The 25414-nt window shown below is 33.9% G+C and overlaps 1 protein-coding gene across 2 annotated transcripts in view; it reads left to right on the top strand.

The window, feature by feature from the left end:
• LOC129231571 (acyl-CoA dehydrogenase family member 11-like) overlaps window positions 1-25414 on the top strand; it is a 110600-nt gene that overhangs the window by 4349 nt on the left and 80837 nt on the right. For both annotated transcript variants that reach the window (XM_054865929.1, XM_054865928.1), the window contains exon 2: window positions 4132-4364. In XM_054865929.1, coding sequence (XP_054721904.1) covers window positions 4132-4364 — 233 coding nt within the window. The remainder of the gene's footprint in view (window positions 1-4131; window positions 4365-25414) is intronic.

The following is a 25414-nucleotide window of genomic DNA, read 5'->3' as shown; positions in this document are numbered from 1 at the left end:
TCAGAATAACCACACTAAAATTTTAAAGCAAAATCTATCTTCCTTGTTTTTCGGCAAAAATCTCACAACTTCAACTATGACTGAAAATAAACAAGGGGACTTCCTTGTATGATGGAAAATAAAATTTGATGTCATTACTGCCACGTGTTAATAAGGAATAGCATTTCCTGTTTAGGTATCAAAGGTGAGAGTTTTTCGTATGACATGAATACTTATCCTAAAAACACGAGCTAGAACACAATATTAAAAAATTAAATGTACTTCAACAATTAGTATTTGAGACACTTGTGAAAAGAATAATAAATAAATAAACATATACTTTTAATTAAATAAGTTATTAAGCAACATAAACAGTTACACAAGGTGTGTGACATGCCACGGAGGTGAGAATTCACATGTTGTGAAACAAAAATATACTAAAATAAAAATTATTTTTAAAAAAATTGTTGACAGGTTTAAATAGATATATTTTTGATGAAATTAAAAAGCATTGTTAAATGAATTGCTCCTTAAAAATTTTTCTGTGAAAGGCATATGACAGAAAAGTTACACTTTTTGAAGAATGACCCAATAGTGACTTTTTCTTATACCAAAAGAACTAAACTCCATTATCTTTCCCAATGTTTGAAATAATTAATTGACCATCCACTTCATAAACCCCCTTACTTTTTGACTCTCAATGGCATGCACACAAGTGTTTAGAAAACTCAATTTCATGTTCGCATAGAATACTGAAACCTTTTTTCTCTTATATTTGTAGGGAGGGGAACAGGCAGGTACAGATCCACCGGAAAGAAACTGGGGGGAGGGAAGGGAATGTCTCCCAAATCCCAAGTGTATCAAAAAAAACTTCAGAACAGAATAGAGCAAAATTCTTCCGATTTTTTTAACTTGAACTTAAAGAAAAGCACCAGGAAAAGCGAGGAGAAAATTGCAAAAGCAGGTCCAAAGAGGAACTGTAGGAATGTCCCCACCCCCTCACAAAAAATCCCAAGTATGCCTAAAACTCTTCAGAAAACAGGAGTACAAGGAAATTTTACCGTTTTTTAGAACGTGAACTAAGGCATCAAGAAAAGCAATTAGACAACAGCAGAAGCAGATCTACGGATTGGAACTAAGGGAATGCCCCCCCCCCCGCCCAATCCCGAAGTTATTCAGCTTCTGGTTTGGTTCTAAATCCTTGAACTGTCCATAGATGGTGCTGTCTGAGCCCAATCGAACTTCCACCTAAGATTAGGCTCTTGATTAAACGAAAGCCGTACCTCTCTGCCTTAAAATCATGTAGCATAATCTGTTATCAATTGAAAATTACATATTCCATTTCTTCAGGAACGATGTAAACACCACTGACTACAAAAAGATTTTTATGCTTTGAAAAATAAATATTTTGTTTTTGTGCATAAACTTTAGTGACATAAAAAATGTATTTTGTACTTTCTGATTTTCATTTCAATTATTTTTTTCAAAACTTCAGATACGCAGGATCTGGTTGTTGAATAGGCCATGGTTAGGGCCTCCACTCTTTAGACGATACCATAATTGCAGTCCATTTCCGTGACAAATAATCGTGCTGCCATCTAGTAATAGAACAACAAGTTAACTTCTAATTTATTATAGTTGACAAGAAATTCTGCGCGATCCCGCTGTAGAACCGAAGTATGAGGAACATTTATACTTTGCCCATCCCCAGTAAAATTATTGCCGCTAAACCCACCACCTTTTTTTCCCCCCTCCAGCAGATCATTTTTCATTCTTTTATTAAGAATCTTTCCAAGTGTTAAAAGCGCATGATCATTTTGTGTTTTCTGTTCGATATCATAACCAATCTCAACATGTGATGTTATACAAAAAAAAAAGAGGAAAGAAATCGAACACGTGTTTTAGAGATACAAAGCAGCCGTTTTTTTCATTGCAAGAAAGATGGGAACTTGAAGCTATTTTGCAAGGATAAAGGGGTTCCTCGTAACCCCGAAACACGTGTCCGAGAGTTTTAGTAGATTTATGTTTTCTTTTTTTTTACTTTGCTTAATTACTTTTCTTTTCAGAAAAATTTCAAACTTTGCTTCGTTATGATACTTGCATATCCAAAAGTAATGCTTTTTAGCAAAACTTATTTGTTTAATTTTATTTCAGGCATTTTTTCTTTTCAGTGTGTTATTATTTCTCTTACTTATTTTCGATACTGTGGCACTCCTTCATTCTCTTTGAGCTCACTAATAGTTTAGTGGAAAATAAATACTTAAAAGTACCAAGTTTTTTTTTCCAAGTATAAATTTTCAAAATCATGCTGACACTTGTTTTGGAGTCATAGGGAGCCCTTTTTTCAATGCAGAAAAGATGTTAGCTTGTTTATGTACAGGCAATCGACTGGGGCGAAGTTTTTAAATCTGCAAGCTCACATCTGTTTTAAAAGGAAAAACGAGTTCCTTGTAACTCCGAAACACGTGCCAACGAGTTTTTGCAATGTTTTGTCATTTTGTATTTATTTATTCATTTGTTTTCGTTTTTGCTTCAAGGCTAATTTTGAAACTTTTTATTTTTCATGACACATTACTAAAAGTTATACTTTTTAGCAAAATTTATTTGTTTAGTTACATTTCAGGTATTTTTCTTCTTTTCAATGCATTATTATTTCTATTATTTATTTTGATACTGAGACATTTTCATTCACTTTCAGCTCACTAATAGTTAAGTGGAAAATAAGGACTAAGTGTATATGTAAAAGTTTGTGTCTTTTTTTTTTTTCAAGAATAAATTTGCAAAAACTCGCTGACACGCGTTTCAAACTCACGGGGAATACTTTTTTTTATTATTTCATTGCAGAAAAGATGTGAGTTGAGACAATCGACTGATGTAGAGTTTTAAAATCCGCATGCTCTCATGGGGTTCCTTGTAACCCCGAAATACGTCCATACAAGCTTTTGCAAATTTATATCCTTTTATATTTATTTATTTATTCATTTTCGCTTTCAGGAAAAAATGTCAAACTTCTTATTTTTCATGATAAAATCATAACATTACTAAAAGTCATGCTTTTTAGTAAAACCGATTTATTCATTTATATTTCCACCGTCTTTTCCTAAAAAAAAGAGGGGGTGTTACTAATGTCAATTTTTGAGTAGTGTAGTAAGAAATGTTTGAATTATCAAGAAATAAATTCTTATTGTGTTATGGGTTTTTGTTGATCATTTACAACGTTTGATATTTTTCATTGCAGAGTCATTATTTTTTTTCTAGCTTATGAACAATCTAAAATATGATTATTTTCATTTAATGTATAAGGTGTTTTCTTCGCGGACAATTTATTTCTATAATTGTTAAATATAAAAATTAGTAAAAAGGCAAAAAAAAAAAGTGAAAATTTTGCATTCATTTTTATTTTCTATTTTTATCACTTTTCAATATCGTTAATCCCCCCACCCCCTCCCGCTGAACACAACACAATTTGGATCAAAAGCTTTATTTCATCTATTACACCAATTTCGGGTTAGAAAAATGATCTTTATAACTGTATTTTATGTCATATTTTTTAGTGATTTTTGGATAACTTGTACAGCTAGCAAATTGTATTGCTTTAAACAAAATTCCTCCTCCCTTCTTTGAAAAAAAAAAAAAAAGCCTCAATTTTTGTGTTCAAAAAACAAATATAGCAAAATTTCGGTCAATAATTTTTCGTTAATTTCGCAATCAACTGTAACAAAGTAGAAGTTAACTTGTTAACGTATCCCTAAATGGCAGCACTTAACATGCGGAAAAGGACTTTATTTATGGTCTCGTCTCTTTAGGGGCTCCCAAAGGGCTAAAAATGTTTTAGCTAATGGCTAAAACTGTAAGGCTTTACTACAGGGAAAAAACTACTCTGAAAAAGTATTTGCCCTAGAGCCTTTTGATATCTTAATCTGGCCCTGCAGATACATATTTATGATCATACTATCCACCTATAGTAGAAATTTGAAAGCATTCCTTTGAATAGTTTTCATTTTATTAAAATATTTGCATTGTGGTTAAACTTTTCCTACAAACTGTACATTAGAAATGATCACTTCTTGCAGGTTTGTGACTAGTTTGTCATTCTTTTCAGCATTTTGAAAGGCATTGTGCATATTTAAAGAACAAATATGTTTTCTCTAGGTTTCTAAAGAAATTGAAAGTGACTTAAAACCTTTTGGAGACAGGATAGTAAATGAAATTGATGCTCTTGGTTGGGAATGTGAATGTAATTTACCAGTTTTGCATCATCAGAATGCTTGGGGTCAAAGAGTAGATGAGTTAATCACCTGTAGTGCTTGGAAAAAACAACATGACATCAGCGCTGAAGAGGGACTTGTTGCAATCGGCTACGAACGGAAACTTCATCAATGGAGGTAATAATTACATTTTCATTCCAAAAGTAAAAATATTATATATTTCTATGTAAAAGTGAAGAATTCCGGGACTTATTTTTGAGATGAATTGTTGCGCACTCCAAACTTTTCAACTTTTCACAAAAGGTGCACTTTTATATTTTTTAGATAGGCAATACAGTAGAGTCTCCAAATTTCGAGTCTCAAAAGTCCGAGGTTCCGCTTAATTCGAGGTGCTTTGTTGATATTTTTAAGATATAATTTTTATAGACAAAAAATATTTTAATTCAAAAATCGAAATATTTTGCTATGCTTAGAACTTTCCAGACATTAAAAGGTTTATGTCAATAAGATGACATGAAAAATTCGTTGACTGCTTGAAGTGGATTAAAATATGGCTTGGAGAAAGTAGGTAGTAGGTTGATACAAAAAATAACTTGAAATTAAAACATTGTTTTGCCTCAATGAACGAACAAACACATCTTTTTCTTCAAACCTATAGCAGTTAAAAAAGGGAGTGCAAAACGTGACGTTGTACGAATTGTATAGTATACGAAATTTTCTCCTTCTATGAATAACATTTTTGTATTATGTGAGGTAATACATAAGCTCACAAATAGCCACAATGGTCACAGCGAAACTCAAATTTCATCATTTATTGGAGGATTATCAAAGGGTATTTTTTGGTTGCCCAAAAATCTACACACGAGTATGAGTAGATATCAAGAAAAAACTAATCAAAACTCGTTTAGGGTTAATTAAAACATTTATGTTGAAATTTGAGTGACAAATATTTTGAGGAGACAATTTCTTTTCATAGCCTCAGGAAATAAACGGTGCATGTTTTTATGTAGTTGAAAGAATTTTTCGGATAATCCGAGTTTTCAGTAATCCGAGGTGGCGCAATCCCCAATTACCTCGGATTTTCGAGACTCTACTGTATATGTATTTTTGTCAAATTGTAAAAGTTCATAAAACATTTTCATTTACTTTAGAGATATAAGATATTTAGGGTAAAATTTGTAAACTTAATACATTTTATAAATACATTTTTTTTTATTTTTAGTTTTCTTTGACTTTGGTTCATGAATCAATTGATTAAGTAATACTTCATTAAATTTATTAATTAAAATCATAACAAATATGCGAAAAATGATGAAGTATTGAAACATTTTAAAAATACTCATCAACTAATTTTTTTCAAATGAGTTTCAGTTAAACGTATAGAATAAAAGATCCATAGTTTAAAATTAACTTCCAAAAAAAAAAGTCTTAAATATCAGAAAAAATACATTTACCATTATTTTATCATCAGTCAATTCGTTCAGTCAAATAAGAGAAGGGGGGGTACAGATGTGATATACCCCCCCATTTGGCAACATCCGATTTTTTGTACAAAATTGAAATATTTTTCTCGCCAATGAGGCGATAATTTTGTAAGCATGGCATCCCTGGCGAAATGTGTACCTGTGTTTGGTAACCCGAAGGCAAGCTAGTTAGGTCTGTTCAAACTTGTTTACTTGGTTTTACGCAGGAGAGATACATGTTGTTTCGTGCAATTTACCTTACAGGAAAGCTTATTTTGTGTTAGTTTAAATTCAGTAGTTGTGTTTTGAAGTAAAAACATTAGAAAATGACAGTTTCTTCAAACTTGAACGTTAATCAAAAGTTAACTCCAACGTGGTGTGTATCTGTAACGTGCCATTGTCATACGATGTATTGTTTTAGACTGAGTGTGAGGATTTATATCGTAAAAAGGTAAGTTCTTCATTTTAGAATTAAAAAAAAAACCTCTCACTTCTGAAATTCTTTGGTTTTACAAATCCTTGAGGGGTTCTTGTAGTTTTTAACTTTATTTTTACTGTTTGTAAATTAATTTTTCAAAAATAGTACGGTTATTTTGTTCTAAAAGTTAATTCTTTTCGATGCCACGAATTATTTAGACTTTCTATTAACGTGCTTCCTTTAGGTACTGAATTCCTGAAAATAAGTTGACTCCAGCATTTTATAAAAATATGAAGGTGTTATTTTATGTAAAATATAATAGGTATTTTGAAAGCATGTCTGGATAGCAAGTAAATGTATGGTACTTTTGTACTGTTTATGTTTAGGATGTTTTGTTAAAACATTTCTACTTTTCATGCATCGAAATTTGAGTAACTAAGCACTTTTTTCGCTTAAATAGTCATTGATTTTGGGGGTGTTTTCCGCTTTAAACATCGCAATTTGAATCGCTTTGCTATTTTTTAGCTGAGTATGAGAAAAGTTTTTGTTCGATGAGATGCATGATGGAAAATAGCTTTTATTTCTATTGGTACATATTTCATTGGTGAGCTGTTAGAGTAATTTGTCAATTTAAGCATTTTAAATACTTTCTAGTAATTGTTCTTTGTGTACAAAAACTTTCTAGTTTCTGGTATTTTTGAAGCATATATTCGTGATGTTTTTTGTTGTGGTTTTATGTTGTTTTTATATATATTGTGTTCTGAAGTGCTTTGATCATATTTTTTATCTGATTTTTTCCTGTTGGCGCTAAAAAACATCGCTAAGAACGATGTATGACATATGTCGTCATACATCGTTTTCTTGGCGACGCTTTCTTGGCGCTAACAGGAAAAAGTCGCCAAGGGTGGGGTATATCACATCAATTCCGAAGGGGGGTTGTTCGCAGGGGTGACCACAGGGGGGGGGGATTATGGTGCAAGTTGCACCATCAAAATTTTTGGGGGCATTTTTTTCCCAGATTTTTTTTTTTTTTTTAGAACATGAAATTTTCGATTTTTGAAAGGGAAAAAGTATTTAAACTTATTCAACAAAAATACATGTATAAATAATACCTTTCTGATGTACTTATTCCAAAATTTACTAGCAGTGTCTCTTTTTCAATAAAGGGATCATCAAAGATCGGATGGAGTCATATCCATTGCAAATCAGGATCAGTCGATTTGATTTCTTTTTAATTTATTATACTAGGAGGCTCTACCCCTGCTCGCTGACGCTTACCATCCTTCAAAGATTGCTTCGCAATCCTATTTGATTCACAAAGATTTAAACCGTCAATTAAAAAGGAACCGATTAAAAACGCCTTATGAGCTCTCTTTGGAACAAAAAGCACCCCTTCTCAGGGTTTCAAAATAATTTGTACCAACTTGCAGAGTAATAAGGGCTTAGAGGCTCCTGAGCATTGCACAACTTCAGTTGTGTACGTTCGAAAAGTCGCTTTCATATTCATGGTCTCTAGTACTATATTTTGCTCTTTAGCTTGGGGCTTGAATTGAGTTGAGCCTAAGACTTTCCGTTAATATCAAAACCCTTACAATTTGCGAATAAGAAAGAATAAACAAACGAATCGAAAAGACATAGCTATGGCAACGTCAAATAAAACATCAATAATTTAAATAGAAATGAGATTTTTCAAAATTGATTAAAACTGTTCGTAACTTTTTTTTTTGGAGATAGAAGCTATGTTTTTCAACCAAAGGTTGAGTTAGATCTCCAGTAAAAAAGCCGCTCTTTCCAGTGGTGTCAAAAAGAAAACTGTGGGACAATTCCTTAAATTTTTACCGATAGAATTAATGAAGAAAGTAGTGCCTAAATTTTAGCTAAGCCTAAAAGTGTTCGAGCTAAAAACGCAAATAACTCCCGCTGTATTTAAGTTAGAGCACTGAAACAAACTGCGTGGAAGGCAGAAAATTCAAACCTTTCCATCGATATATAATATTAATATGTGCAATTAATGTTTCACCCCTTTAATAGGCAATAATAGGCAATTTACACAAAATTTGAGCTTAAAAAATTAATTACAAAAAAAAAAAAAAAAATTCTAATTTTAAAAAACAAAACCCCAGGTAGGTGCAAACCACCGGGACTCAAAGTAATTTTGTACAAAATTTCAAGGTTGTAGGCGCTGTGGGGTCTCCTGGACACAAGTCCGCCAGAGACTTCCTTCCAGAATTCCTTTGAAACCTTACATTTTTTTAATATAAAGAGAAAATGGGGGGGAATTTGCGCCATTGAGCTTGGGGGGGGATGGGCACCCCTGGTCGTAGAAGAAATTTTTTGAATGTAAGATTAGGTTTTTGTGCATGACCCCCCTTATGAAAGGGGTAATTATCACACTATAATGACAACATCCTACACTGATAAACATTTAATAATTGACAGCACAAGTCGAATACAGGAGCATAGAACATTAATGAATCTACACATCAATACTTCATCCACCACACATCACGACATTCCTTCTCCTTCCAACACTGGAGGTATTGCGCACAATCTGTCTACGCTCCTAGGAATTTTAAAAACATACACTGGTGTGCAAAAATCAAGGACGAGACGGTTTTTTCAATATAACTTTGTACAAAAGCTTTCCAAATCAACACATTTAATACCGTAAGATCCCCAATACGTAAGGACATGTGCAATGTAAGCAACACTTACTAAAAGAGAAATCAGAGGGATAAAAAGAAGCTTTATTGAAAAAGTAGCATGGAGCGCAATGCGACTGAAGGCCGAAACATCCCTGTGATGGGGTCCAGCAAGAAACATCCGGTCTTTAGTAGGGGATATGATCTCCCCCGACTGCTAGGCAGGTTTCACAGCGTCTGCCCATGCTGAGAATGAGGGTGTCAATGAGTTGTTGAGGCATTGCTGCCCATTCGTCTTGCAGCGCCAATCGAAGCTCCCGAATCGTTACTGGTGATAAGGTACGAGCTGCCAAGCGTCTGCCTAGAAAATCCCATACATGCTCGATGGGATTGAGATCCGGGAATCATGCCGGCTAATCTATACGTTCAATATCCTCACTCTCTAAGAGCTGTTCGGCAGCTACTGTGCGATGACATGGTGCATTGTCGTCCATAAAAAGGAACTACGGACCCATAGCGCCTCTAAAAAGACGCACATATGGAAGAAGAATCTCGTTACAATAACGGGTCCCGTTGACTGAACCTGCGTCGAAGATGTGAAGGTCTGTATGACTACCAAGCATGATGCCTCCAGAAACGAGAACACTGCGACCTCCATACCTGTCCCTTTCAATGATGTTCGAGGGATGATTGCGGCCTTCCCGCTCTCTCCAGATGAGTATGCGATGAGAATCGCTACTCAGACTGAATCTGCTCTCATCTGTTAAGAGTACTCGTCTCCATTCATTGTCTCTCCAATTCCGGTGTTCCCGGCACCACAGAGAACGCCTTTTCCGATGGGCAGGCGTTAGAGGTACATAATGAGCAAGAGAATGCTCAAGACTAATAACCTCCAAATGCAATAACCTAATTAAATGTATGACTAGAAATGCATGATTAAAAAATAGTTGAAGACAACTTAAAAATAAAAACCAAATTTATTTGGTAATTTAGTGAAGTTAGTTAAATAAAATTAAAAACATTTGAAACAACGCGAATTAGAGCTGAGCTATATCAATCTATTATCTATCTATTAAAGAAATAACCCCGCATCGTTGCTTAAAAGCAAACGGGCGCTCGAGTCAACTAGCCAGAGAGAAAACACCGAAGAAGTCAATTTTCTACTCGAAACATTTCCTTTTATCCTAAGTGAACTCATTTGCATGCGGACGCCAAATAACCTTCTGATACACGCCAGCATAGTACCTGGCCAATGAGCATCGGGCACGTGCCGATCTGTTACGATGCTTCGTCGATTACGTAAAGGTCGTGACGTCATAGATCGGCGACTGCACGTGCGAGATACGTCTTCAGGCATCCGCATTAGAAGGTATAAAAACATCGTTGAAAATTTCTCCCATACTAGGATTAGGCAAGTGACTGATATTATGGTGAGATAAGTGGTGAGATGAATTAGTTAAGACTTGTTAATTATTATATAAGGGGCGCTAGGCCAACAATGCCCCCCCCCTCACCATCTTATGAACATTATTTTCTTATACATTTAAAGATAATTCATTTCCTAACAAATATCAATACTAGCTCTAGTTTTACAAAAAGATTTTGAATATAAACATGATTAGTAGATTAGTTAAATACAACAACAAGCAACTTCTTTTATAACAAAATATCACTCATTCCGATTCCAGTCCGTTCAAACTGTTCCATTTACCAAGTCAGTAAAAAGTCCGAAAAAATCAGTCCAATGTCATATAAACACATTCAATCTGCAAAAATTGAAAAACCTTGGCGAGTATACAAATACTTGGTATGAACACATTTGAACAGTACAAATATAAACTGTAAAACCCAAAAAATATATATATAAATTTAACCCGTTCCCAATAGTTAAAATAGTTTACTTTTCCCACATTACTACATTTTCAAAAAATTAAATTACTAAAAATATCACAAAAGCAATTACATTACAAAAACATTTTCATTGAACTTTATTAGTTCAGATCGAGACAAAGGCTTAGTAAATACATCAGACATGTTATTTTTACTTCTAACAAATTCAACATCAAATATATCTTTATAAATTAAATCGCGTATAAAAAAAAGCTTTACATCAATATGTTTTGTCCTATAATTTTCGATCGGTGATCTCACAAAATCTATTGTAGCTTGATTATCAACTTTTAACACAGATTTAATTTTGTGCTCCTTATTAATTACCCCCTTATTAACACAGTCATCAATGATTCTATCAAACCAAAGAAGTTCTTTGCCGGCGTCTGTCATTGCAATAAACTCTGATTCCATCGTTGATAAACTAATGCACTTTTGTTTAAATCGATTTGTTAATGAAAACAATCTGACCTCCGAGTGAAGTTCTATCGTCTCTGTTAGATGCGAAATCTGCATCAGAATATGTTACAACTTGAATTTCATTGCATTGTAATTTAAGTTTGTAATTTCTAGTTTTAGAAACATAGCCTAGTAGTTTTAATAAACCATCCCAATGCTTTATACCGGGGTTATTTTGGAATTGGCTAAAAATGTTTGCAGCGTAACTAATGTCTGGTCATTAGTTACGCATCTTTGTTCTGTTTGCTAGAAACGAAAGACAACCTAACAAATTCCTGTACGGTATTTTTGACATATCTTTTACATCTTGATCGTTATTTGGACAATCTAGTTTAGTGTATATAATACCTTTACTTATCGGCAATGAGGAGATAGGGATATTGAATTTCTCAAAACGTTCATAAATTTCTTCAATATATCCTATTTGACTTAATGAAAAACAATTCAAATCCTCCTCAAATTCTACGCCTAATAATTTTTTAGTTTTACCTAAAATTTTTAGATCAAAGTATCTTTGTAACAAATCTAAAACAGTTTGTATATCATTTTGACTCTTTCCAAATAAAACAATGTCATCTACATACAAAAGTAAAATTACAGAAGATTTATAAATATAGACACAGTTACACCATTCAAATTTACAAAAACCTATTGAAATCAATTTTTCTTCAATTTCGTAAAATCACAATCGTCCACTTTGGTGGAGTCCATAAATTGCTTTATTTAGTTTACAATATAAATTTTCCATCCCCTTTTCTACAAAACCAGGTGGCTGTTTCATATATATAGGTTCTGAAATAGGTGCATAAAGGTAAGCATTTTTCACATAACATTGGATGTTTACCCAGTTTAATTTTACCACCAAAAGAGAAAAGAAAAATCTTATAATGCTGAAATTTACAACTGGCGAGTACGTAAGATCATAACTCTCATATTTCAATTGAGAACTCCCTAAAGCTACTAGGCGACTTTTGTATCTCAAAATTTCCCCATTTTCATTTCTTTTGACTGTAGAAACCCAGCGAGAACCAATTGGAGTAGAATCAGGCGGTAATTCGACAACATTCCACACTTTGCGATCTTGCATCACTTTTAATTCTTCCCGCATTGAACTTATCCAATTGTCTTTTTCCCGCGATTTAAGGGCTTGTTTGTAAGTGTTAGGAATAATGATTTGATGTCCTAGTCATGCTTGAGAAAATTCATTAATTACATTACTGTTTACAGAGTTATCAATCTCTCCTTCAGTAGTATTTTTACCTTTAAAGCAAAATATGTCTGGTTGATAAACAATATTATTTTTTCTGCAATATTTCTTTATATCATAAATTGATCTCAATCGTTTGTTGCTTCCTTTTTCAAAATAATAGATATCGTTACGAGACCCATCGTGTCTTGGTACGACTTTTCTTTCCCATTTTGTTAATTTTAAACATTTATCACTTTCATCATCTGATGATTCAGTTTCCCCCCGATCTGATTCTTCTGTTTCTGAATGAACTGGTGGTAGTTCGGGAATTTTTAATATTTCCTCATCAGGAATTTCATCTTCATCTGATTTTGGTACATTTAACCATTCTATGGTGCCCATCACGACTCCACTGCGTTTAGACTCAAATTCGTCTTTGAAAAAATTTCCCTCATTAAATCTGACATTTATGGTCTCTATAATTTTATCATTTTCTGGAATCCAGATTCGATACCCTTTTGTTCGAAATGCATACCAAATTAAAATTCCTTTTTGGGCTTTAGGATCAAGCTTTTGCCGACGTTGCTTCGGCACACCAACGTAGGCTACGCATCCAAATGGTTTCAAATGTCTGATTGAGGGTAATTTTCCCCCATATAGCTCAAAAGGAGTTAGTTTTTGATCTCTATGACACACGCGGTTCCAGGTGTACGTGAAATACAACATGGCTTCAGGCCAAAAGTTTTTACATATACCACTCTCTTCTAAAATTACCCTAGTACCATCTGCCACAGTTCTGTTAAATACTTCAGCCGCCCCGTTTTGCTCAGGGGTATAACTATTATTGAATTCATGTTTAATGCCTTCATTTTGACAAAATTTACTAAACATTGTATTTGAAAATTCCCCTCCATTGTCAGTTCTTATTGCTTTCAGCTTTGTTCCCAGAAATCTCTCTGCCCTTTTAATATGATTAATGAGAATTTCTGCTGCCTGATTTTTATTTTTCAATGGGTACAATGACGTTCTACGGGAATAATCGTCAACAACTGAAAGAAAGTATCGTTCACCTCTTCTACCTTCAATACTCGATGGCCCCCAAATGTCACTATAAATTAATTCTAAAGGTTTCTTTGATCTAATTTCGTCCATTGGTTTGAAAGATACGCGTCTGAACTTTCCTAATTTACAATCTTCACAATTTACTTTATCATTTTTAAAAACTGGTAGACCCCTAGTACATTTATGTTCAGCAGTTTTCTTTATATTATCGACATTTACATGATCAAATCTTTTGTGCCATAATTCTAAGCTTTCAGTACTACTAGCTTCATAATTAGCATTTTTATGTACATTTTCTGAAATTACCTTTGGGTTAACAAAATAAATGCCATTAGATAGTTTAGCTTTAAAAATTGTTTCACCATTATCTGATACAGTTACCAAACCTTTTCCCCCTTTAAAGCATGCTCCCGCTTGGTCAAATCTGGGACCAGACAGTAAATTTCTTCGCAAATGCGGCGAATACATTACATTTACCAAATTAATGGTCTTAGGACCGAACTTTAACTTTATCTCTCCAACCCCCGCAATTGGAAAAACATGATTTTGGACTGCTACGGCCATCTTTCGATCATTTACAGGTTCATATTTATGGAAAAAGTTCTTATTATTTGCTAAGTGATGGCTGGCCGCCGAATCAAATGCCCATGATGAAGGATTACAGTCTATCTCGTTAAAGTTCGCTTCCGAAATAAAAAATGTTTTGGAAGGGTACTCACACTTTTTTGGCGATGAGGAGCTGCCTCTTCTGGTATACTGGTTCCTGTTTCTTCCTCTTGACCTCCTCTGGCCATAACTTGACTTCTTGGAGCTTGTGGATGGACTTCCTTCGCGGTTCCTCTCTGGAAAACTACAATCTTTGCGGATGTGGCCTGTACGTCCGCAATTATAACACGATCTTTTTTCTTTTGGAGCAACGTAGTTGGCGCTAATATTATCCTCGTCCTTCAGCTTTAATCTGCTCTCTTCAGAAATTAAGTCCTGTACTATCGCATCAAAAGAAAAATCCTCGGGTTTCTTTCTCAAAATTGATTGGCAAATGCTGTCATATTCCGATGGAAGATATCTCAGAACTTGAAAATTTAAGTATGACTCCGAAAAATTCTTGTCGATTCCTTTTATTCTGTCATAAATTCGACGAATTCTTGATGCGAACAGATTTATGGATTCGCCTTGCTCAATTCGACAGTTAGTTAACTCAGTGAAAGTTCTCATATGCACACATCTGTTATCAGGATAAAAGTGTGCTTTTAGACATTCCCACGATTTTTCTGGCGACTCACAATGCTCTATTGTTCTTTTGAATTCGTTGTCTACAAACAAATATATTAAAGATAATGCCGCTCGTTCTCTGGCCAAAAACTCACGAACGTCTCTCTCAGTAAATCCTGAATCTTTAGAGACTACTGGCACTGTTTCCTTACCAGTTACAATGTCCCAGGCGTTTTTCTCCATCAGGACAAATTTCATGTCTGCTGCCCATGACACATAATTTGTGCCATTTAATTTCTCAATAGTTATCTGGGGATTCGCCATTATTTCGACAGAAAGTCGGAAGACAATATCAATGAGCACTAATAATCTAATATTTATCATCAGTATGCTCTTGCCCAGCTAGCACACGAACATTGGCCCAACGTTATCATATTACATCGGACCAGCGTCGGCATCTTACGTCGGAACATACCTTAAAACGGTACGTCGGAAAACGGTTATCCAACCGTTGGTTATTGGTTAGTTTCAAACGTTATTCTAATGTAAAATATAACTGTAAACTAACCATTTACAAACGTAATTTCGATGTAAAATACAACGTTCAACCAATGTCATTCCAATGTAAAATACAACAGTAAACTAACTATTTAGAAACGTAATTTCGATGTAAAAAGCAACGCTTAACCAACATTTTCTAATGTTGTTCCAATGTAAAACACAACAGTAAACTAACATTTTCCAAACGTAATTTCGATGTAAAAAAACAATGCTTAATCTACATTTTCTAACGTTATTCCACTATGAATTTCAACGCTAACCAACTATCTTCCAATGTTATCTACTTTAACTGTAGGATTTCATTAATAAAATAAGTATTACGAGGTGCTCTTAGAAGAGCGAGTGTAAAAAATAATTTTTCAGTCATATTAACATAAAATGATAAAGTGGCTGAATTTGACATACAATTTATCATTTCCCTATCATTTACAAACGTTTCAATAAAATATGAACAAAAATTTAAGATATTGATAATTCTTACCTTTTATTTTTCGGAATAATTGCTCGAAAATTATCTTCATAAGCATACATTAGTTTCTTTTTTTCTTTTTCAGGAAATATTAATTACCAGCAAGATTATTCTTAAGACAGAATATTGACTTTAAAATTCTGCCGTGAAAAATAACCCAGCTTGTTTGAAGGTTCAATTTTGCTTTGACCTGAAATAAGAATTAAAAAATAAATAAAACATACGCATACACATTCAGTTAGAAAATCTTCATAACAATTAAAATGACGTGGGTTAAACTTGAATATCATGAAAAGTACTTATTTTATTGTTTTGCCGAACTATTATACTCTCCCATTTCATTAAAAAGTTCATGTTCATTGATTTTTTTTTTTTTTCATTTTATTTTTAGGGAAGGAATTTTAATGTATTTTATCCGTCAAAGAGAAAAGTTCATTCAGAGACACAATTTTATTTCTATGGTAAATTGCACGTGTAATTTGTATGATTAGCAAACTATTTTTTATTATTGGACGTTTAAAATTACCGAAGTTGAACTAAGGAACAACACGAAATTCTGAAACAAATTCTAAGCATTCACGAAAATTCTCTAGAAAACTAGTTAAAGCATCTATCAAAAAAAAAAAAAAAAAAAAAAATCAGTTCGAATACGCAAAAATTTTAAGAATTTCAATTCATCGGAGACCCCCCCCTCCCAAATCGGGAGACCCCCCAAAAAGGGAAAATACCTCTAGAAACAGCCCCTTCCTAAAAACCCCTGCCAAAACAAATTTGTAGAAAAAATTCAAGCAGTTTAAAACGAAAAAATCTGGGCTTGCACAGCTGCAATGATTTGTCAAGCTTGAAAAACGAATAAAAGTAGAATGCATTTAATAATCACACACACACACACAAAAAAAAAAAGCTTTTATCTTAGTTTTAAATTTTTTGAAAGAAAAATAGTTGGAAAAATGAATTAATTTACTTTGGAAGACTTGAGTACATGCAAGGATTGAATACTCGCTGTGAGCAAGTACGACACGTGTGAATGTGTATGTGACCCTGGAATGAAAATGAAAATGGCTATGCCCCCCGGCGCACTCCTCTCTCACCCCTTTCAAATCCTGGGTCTCAACAAGACTGCAGAGGCAGGAGGGGGGGGGGGGGCTTATGGGACGCATTACGCACGCTTCGCAGAACGCGCAAATCAGCAACGAGCTTGCAATAAATGGGCGTAAATGTGAAACAGGTTTGAAGGTTAGAAATAAGTTGGGAATGCGTTTAGTCGGATATAGGTTAGTTTTAAACCATCCTCCGATGCTTCGAATGATCGGATGAGCGTATGAAAAAAACCAATATCTAACCAAAACATATTTCCAACCATTGCGATGCATTTTCAACCTTTCTCCGACGTAAATCCGATGGTTTGTGCTACCTGGGTGGCGAAAAAAATCTTCTATACGGCCCCCCCATCGAAAATTATCACCGACGTCAAAAACATCATTTCCATCTCAAGTCCTACTGAAAATATAGGCTATCGAAAACAGAGTCCAGGTTGCCCATAACCTTTTAATGAGCAAAAGAATGCTCAAGACTAATAACCTCCAAATGCAATAACCTAATTAAATGTATGACTAGAAATGCATGATTAAAAAATAGTTGAAGACAACTTAAAAATAAAAACCAAATTTATTTGGTAATTTAGTGAAGTTAGTTAAATAAAATTAAAAACATTTGAAACAACGCGAATTAGAGCTGAGCTATATCAATCTATTATCTATCTATTAAAGAAATAACCCCGCATCGTTGCTTAAAAGCAAACGGGCGCTCGAGTCAACTAGCCAGAGAGAAAACACCGAAGAAGTCAATTTTCTACTCGAAACATTTCCTTTTATCCTAAGTGAACTCATTTGCATGCGGACGCCAAATCACCATCTGATACACGCCAGCATAGCACCTGGCCAATGAGCATCGGGCACGTGCCGGTCTGTTACGATGCTTCATCGATTATGTAAAGGTCGTGACGTCATAGATCGGCGACTGCACGTGCGAGATACGTCTTCAGGCATCCGCATTAGAAGGTAGAAAAACATCGTTGAAAATTTCTCCCATACTAGGATTAGGCAAGTGACTGATATTATGGTGAGATAAGTGGTGAGATGAATTAGTTAAGACTTGTTAATTATTATATAAGGGGCGCTAGGCCAACAGTACACACCATATAGGGCGTCGTGCAAACAGACCACTACCATGCAGTCTTCTGGCCACGGTAAAACGCGATATCGGTCGTCCAGTCGCCTGTGTCGTGTGTCTAGTGATTTCTACCGCTGTCTGCCGCCTGTTTTTTCTGGCCCTCAAGACAATATACCGGTCATCTGCGGGTGTGGTTCCTTGTGGACGACCACTAATGAACCCCCGGATAGCTGTTCCTGTAGTTTGAAATTGTCTCCAAAGTCAAGAAACAATGCTGTGAGCAATTTCGAACTCTGAAGCCACACTTGTCACACTGCGGCCTTCCTCCAACTTCCCAATGATTCGACCTCGGGTAAAAGCATCCAGATGTCATCTAACAGATTGATTATTCGCCATTTCTCGCTGAGGCAGCAACTCGGTGTGATTTTAACTGCTATACGGCGTGCAATCTCTTTGCCAGAAATACTGATCTTACACCGACAACATGCTTTATACTACTCAGACACTCCCCCATTACGTCTGCCTGCATATCTGCGCATGTGCTACCGTACATCACCTTACTTAATCTCCTGATTGGTCTTTCTGTCCGCTCTGCCTCTTCGTTCAGCTGATATGCTAATTTTTCGACTTCGACCTTAATTTTTGCACACCAGTGTAGTTCACAAGAGTTCGAGTTCTTAATAAAATGTCTTAGAAAATACTACATGAATTGTTTTGCTAATGATGTAAAAGTTATGGGGATTGTAGAAAAAGAAGAACAAGTAAAACAGGTTCAAGAGAATTTAGATCATATTTCTAAGTGGGCTGATAAGTGGGGCATGGCAGTCAATGTAGGAAAATGTCAATTGTTACTCTTAGGTCATGGAAATAAGTGTACATGTTGTTATTTGCAGGGTTCGCGCAGAAAATGTTATTTCTTTAGGTATCTGAATAAATCAGGATTTCAAGTTTAGTTAACAGTGCTGCATTGCAAATAACAAAGCCAACAGAATGCTTCGGTTTGTCAATATATCTATTTCAAATATATATGTGAAAAGGTTCTTCTGCCTTTATATAGGAGTTGAGTAAGACCTCATTTGGAGTATGCTGTTCAGTTTTAATTACCTTATCTAAGGAAAGGTATTTCTGGATTGGAAAGGGTTCAAAAAAGGGTAACTAGACTAGTAAGGGGACTTCCAGATTTTGATTATGATACCAACTTAATAGGCTGAATATGTATAGTCTGGATCAAAGGAGAGTCAGAGGAGACATGATTCAGTTGTTTAAATTTATCAAAATGAAAGATGTTAATGGGTTAAATTTTTATTCAAAAAACAGAACGAGGGGTCATTGTTTTAAGCTATTCAAATCTAAGGCTAACCTGAAAATTAGGAAAAATTACTATAGTAGGATCGTGGGCACTTGGAACAGCTCAGCGGAAGAGTCGGTAATGAACAAGGGGTTGGATAGCTTTAAGAGGGCCATTGATCTTTATTGGGGACTAATAAACTGACTAGGACCAGTCCAGCTGGGCCCAGCACCTGTTGCCGATCATCACATTTGTATTTGTTAAATCTTCATTGATTGGCCTCATAATTTAAATTATGGGAATTTTATGTTTGTAACAAAAGTGTATTCAGTGCATCCTTTTTTTTTCAAATTTCATTTCATGTTTTGTAATTTCTGCCATTTTGACTCATTTTTCTTTTTCCATCATTAGAGTCATAAATTTGGTCCAAAATTTGTTCAGACCATGGATTTGTGTACCTCAATGCAACTTTTTTAACTATTTGATTTCGTTCTTTTATTTCATTTGGAAGCAAAACTTTCACAGAAATTCCTTAATTTGGAGATAAAGTCTTCACATCCTTTAAATTTGTATATTAATAGAAATGTAAGTTCAAAAGTAAACACCTACATTTTTCCTAGAAATAAACAAAATATATTTGTGATCCACCTCCAAGAAGACTGGAATCAGGTTGGATTGAAATTTAAAGAGATTGGGAGAAATGTTAAACTCAATTTGTTGAATTTTGACCACAAGCATTGATTATTCTGCGTCACTCAATGATCGCTTGTCTGAAATACTGAAAGATTATGAATGGTAACAATTAAAAATGTTGAACAAAAATAGTGTAATGAGTTTCAGTAAATGCTCAAATTTAGGTATCGAAAATTGATAGAGCTACTTTTACAACTGTTACAGCACTGCCAATGACATACTTTAATTACTATGTTGACCACTGTAGAGGGAGGGTGAGAGGTGTGAATATAATCTTTGCACTTGCACAAAAAAGAAAAAAAAAAAATCAGAGATTCTTTGTCATTTCTATTTTTAAATGAGGATATAATATTGGTATTATTTAACTTAAACCTTTTCAGAAACATAACATTTTATAAATTTGGAAGCAAAATTCTTAGTTTTTACTTTTCAAAATGTTCCAAGTTCCAAGAAAAGAAGTGATTCAAACTTACAAAATGCCAAAAATTAAGCTCGAAATCCAAAGCAAACATTGTTTTAATGAGCTCTTTTTGAGGGGGAAATCTGCAAAATGAGAAAAAACATAAAATATTTTTATAGACGACCATTAAGCAGCGCCTGATTGATTGCAGGGCACCTCTGAGAAGTTTATGGAAGCTCCGTCTCAGGGCCTCCCAAATTTTGTTTAGGGAAATTTTTCTAAAAATTCAACGCCCATTTAAGTAAAACTCACTGATGGTAAAGGTGTTGTTTTTAAAAGTGACCCTGTAAAATTCAGATCAATGTGAATCCCCTCCTCCTACCCGACATATTGAATTTTTGTGTATTGCTTACGTTTGCACTGGGGGTAATTCTCAACTATGATGGATGGTTAGTTGTTGAAACAGATTTAACATGTCATAAAACTAATTGTTATAGAAGTGCATTTTAATACATTTGGGAAAAATTTTGATTGAACTAGTTCTGTTGTTTGCAAGCTCTTTAAAAGCTGAATCTGGAATTTTTAAGCAGTTTTTCAGTAAATTTTCGGCTTTCTGAAAATGTGAAGGGGGAGCTCTAGCTTCCCGGGTCTTATAGGTAATCAAACTCTGCCATTAAGGTGCAACATCCTACCTTTAAGATGAATTACCTGTTTGTCAAAGTTCCTTAGTGGAAACTCTATACATTCAACATTTATCTGGACCTCAGACTCACACCAAGACCCAAACACAGACGTACAGAGCATTTTATAAAAGTAGAGGTACAATGTATGAACTGCAATCTTTTGATCATATTTTCTTTGTGCTTTTTTTTCTATATTTTCAAACAACTTTGAGGACATTTAATGCTTATTTCTGTACATAAAATATATATTTTTTCTATTGAAAATTTTTTTTTTGAAATTCACAATTTTGCCACTCCTGTTAAGCTACTTCTATTAATTAAGATTCTCTAATGTTCTTGTATGTGTTGAGATTCTATTGTTCCTCAAATTTTTGATAAAAGATAACAAAAACATTTTCAGCTTTCAAATTTTGAGCACTGGATTTTCATTCAGTACTTAAAAGTTTTTTTGGTTTCTTAGGCCTTGGACCTCTTATAGACGTGCCCTCTCCCCCCCCCCCCCCCCATTGCAAAGGTAGCGGTTTGGTAGATCCGGGTAGGCATACAAGATAAATAATTTCTCAATATCATTTGAATTTATGACAAAAAAAAAAAAAACCCCACATCAAATATAGACTTGCTATTAAGTTTCTTAATATTCTGTAACCTTTGACAAAAAAAAAAAAAAAAAACCTATGAAGTTTTATTCTTTAGCACAGCTCAAAAAAAAGTCCCAAAAAGTTTGCACTAAGGAATATATTTCTAGTTCGATGAACTAAAGAAAAGTTGAGGTTTTTTTGTATTGAGATACAAATAATTGGGCCTGTCATCTCATTTACTTGAGGGGGGGGGGAGGCAAAGGGAATACACTCAAATTTGTTATATACAAACAATAAAATACCTGCATTAGGGGCAAAGGGAATACATTCAAAAATGTTGTATAAGGGTCATTCTTCAAAAAGTAACTTTTCTGTCACATGCCTTTTCCAGAAATACTTTAAGGAACAATTCAATTAACAATGTTTTTTAATTTTGTCAAAAATATATCTATTTAAACCTGCTAACAATTTTTTAATAATAATATTTATTTTAATATATTTTTTGGTTCACAGTATGTGAATTCTCACCTATGTGGCATGTCACACACCTTGTGTGACTGTTTACGTTGCTTAATAACTTGTTTAATTAAAAGCATATATTTATTTATTTATTTATTATTCCTTTTATAAGTGTCTTAAATATTAATTGTTTAAGTATATTTAATTTTTTGATATTGTGTTTTAGTGTGTCTTTTTAGGATAAGTAGTCATGTCACACAAAAAATTCTCACCTTTGTTTCCTGAACACAAAATACCATTCCTCACTAACCGTGGCAGTAATGACATCAAATTTTATTTTCCATAATACAAGGGAGCCCCCTTGTTTATTTTCAGTCCTAAAGTAGTTCTTTGTCGAAAAACGAGAAAACAGATTTTGTTTTAAAAATTAAGTGTGGTTATTGTGACTTCTCACCTCCATGAACTTGAATTTCAGAGATGTAAATTAATGTAAAAAAAGAAGTGAACATGTTTTCATATGTTTAACATGTGCAGATTGTAGTGACGAAGAAAAAACATATTTCTCTGAAAAGTGTATCCATTAGGCCTATATTAATGGAAAATTCCTCACCTTTGTGAATCTCACCTCCTCGACAGACTATATGAATGTCATTATTTGTGGGGTGAAAATAAATGACGGAGGGTCAATACATCAATCTTATGCATTCTACCACAATTATAAATTGCCAGTATATTCTCAAATTTACTAAATACTATTTTTTAACACACATTTGAACTAAAGGGATAGCTACTAATTAAGCTGTACTTTAATTAAGAGAGCTTCAGGGACGTAGTCCCAGCCCCCCCCCCCCTTCCTGATAGGTCACTGTCCCCCCTGCACTTACATAAACAGGATTTTCCAAAAAAAAAAACTAAATAAATTAAATAAAAAATTATTTTGTCCTAAATATTCTCATTATTCGATAACTTTCTCACGTTCAGTTTAGTTCAGAACAATAGAACCTCTGGGAGTGGTAGGCGACAGAAGTCTTCAACCCGTGGTACGCGTTGCAGACCTGCCCAAAGGAGACATTATCTTAGTCCCCTGCCCCGCAAGAAAACCGCCAGCAGCTATCTGAAAAGGAGACATTATCTTAGCTCCACCCCTCAAGGAAATCGCCAGCAGCTCGTAAACAAACATTTATTGTCAACAAAAGATTGATGAGAGTCATCAATGATGAAAATGTTGGAGACAGGAAATTTGTAGGAATGTTTTTGCGGGAAGGTCATACAAAGAGGAAAGCGACACTTTAAATGTTTTTCTGAGTTTAATCAGAAACAGATCCCCTTCTCTTCTTTTTGTTGGACATTTGTGGGGTCAGCCGCCCATGTAATATAGCGCCGTCTCTTTAGAAGGTGCTTAAGGCTCCTAGAGTGGTGGATAGTGCAGAACTCTGTTAGGTCGCACATTCACTTTCTTTATTACTGCCATTGGTATGGGTCGGTTGCACGAATGTTTTCCTCCAAAGTTAAAGGGAAAAATCAGGAGCAAAACCATAAACACATAAGAAAAAATTAGCCAACACCCACTGGGCAAGTTGTATTGCAGTTTTTTTAATGTGTTTTTTTTCTTTTTTTTAAAGAATAGGAGAAATTTTATGCATTGTTTTCTCATTTATTTCAAATTTTCTTCAGAGGAAACTAGCATCGAATATCATTTCATTTTTTAACCAATCAATTCAATTTATTTCACTTATAATTTTTTTTTAACAATGATGGATTACTCATATCATTGTGTCCCAGAAGCTCGCAACTTTTAGCATTCATCAAATGCCTTTCTACAACCATGAAACTAATGTCTGGAAATTCGTTCTGAATATTTGTTAATTTTCATCGCAAGGTAACAGAGATTTTTTTTTCTTTCACTCTTTCTGAGCAAAAATGTACTGAAAAGAACTAGAATTTTTGCGAATGTTGTTGCGAATCTCTTGTGTTTTTATATATTATTTATAAAAAAGGGGGAAAAAAACATGTATCTGGAGGTAGTAAAAAAAGAGATGAATAAATAAAGGTTAATACTAAAGTAACAAAATTGATTTCAGTGATATCAAAGTTTAAAAAAAAATTTGAATGTGTTTGGTTTTTTTAATTTTAAGTTTGGAATGATTAATGCATGTGTAAAATAAAGATACATACATGTTTCACAATGAAATGATTTTAAATCATTATTTTAAAATACTAACTGAATTGTGTTCACGAGGTCAAAAGGAAAAGTTATTAATTAGTTTAACTGAAAATATATATTTTCTTGTATCTTCTAGTTCCATTTTTCGAATAAAATACTATATAATATTCGTGCATATGCTTCATTTAGCAAATTTTTTGATAGCTATTTACTGACTTCTTTGTATTCAAGAATTATTTAATAAGTATCTGTACATTCATAGTTAAAAAGCACAGTAGACTCCGAATGCAAAAATAATAGTTGTTGTTCTTATCCTCATATATATATAATAGCCAATGATCGAGTAACGCTCTTGACCTCATCAACAATGAAACTCGCGCCATGCCATAATAATTTGATAACATGTTTTGCAGGGAAACATGTTATCAACATGCAGGGAAAGGCTTTATTGTAACAAGGCTGAACTGGATCCAGTAACGTATCTGTTTTACTGGTAAGACTGTCATTTCAGGGGAATGAAGAAACGAAAAAGGGGTCAACAATGAACACTATCTACTGAAACTTAGCATTTATCCACTGGAGTTAGGGTTTAAAATGTCAACTATCAAAATGTCACCAAATAGGAAATTGCTTCGTTCAAATGTGGAATTAATTTTCATCCATCATATCTTAACGGGCGATTTTCTAGTTGTTATATAATTTCAAAATATCAATTTAAATCGTATCTAGATTTTTAATTTACAACTTTTCTTAGAGTTTTTACAAAAGATTTGTCTTCTTTTAAACCTTTAGATTATAACATCTGATGATTTTGAGCAAATTGTTTGCTTTTTGATGCCTCAAACTACCTATAAACCTCTTATATTTGTCACCGAAAGATGATTAGCTTTTTACAGTAATATCTAATTTTGGTGCTGCTGTATTATCACAAATAAGGCAAAGATTACCTATTAAAGGATCAAAATCGGATGACTACCGCCAAATGTAGAAATTTAAAATTTTTATATTTCCATATTGTTAGTAAAATAACTAGATTTAGAGCGTCAAATTTTGTTGTGTTAATTCATTACTGTTACTATCGGTCATTTCCCCTACAGTTGTTTAAATTGAAATTTTAAATTTAGAATGGAACATTTTGCACAGAAGTTGTTTTGAATCAGCATAATGAACAGAACTACGGATTTGATTTAGTTTATTTGTTTTCCTGAAGACTATACATAAAAACACTATGTATATACCAGGGGTCTGGCCAGAGGATATTTGGGTCCGTTAATGGACCCTTCACAAAAATCCGATCAACCAAAACGGACCTTTCACAAAATTCCTATCAAACAAAACGGACCCTTCACAAAATTCTGATAAACAAGATCGGATCTCTCAAATTGTTTATTGAAAGAGCAAATCTGAAAGCAAAATAACGCATAT

The sequence above is a fragment of the Uloborus diversus genome, chromosome 10 (genome assembly GCF_026930045.1).
Source record: "Uloborus diversus isolate 005 chromosome 10, Udiv.v.3.1, whole genome shotgun sequence".
NCBI lineage: Eukaryota > Metazoa > Arthropoda > Arachnida > Araneae > Uloboridae > Uloborus > Uloborus diversus.
This window is presented reverse-complemented; position numbering and strand designations above follow the sequence as displayed.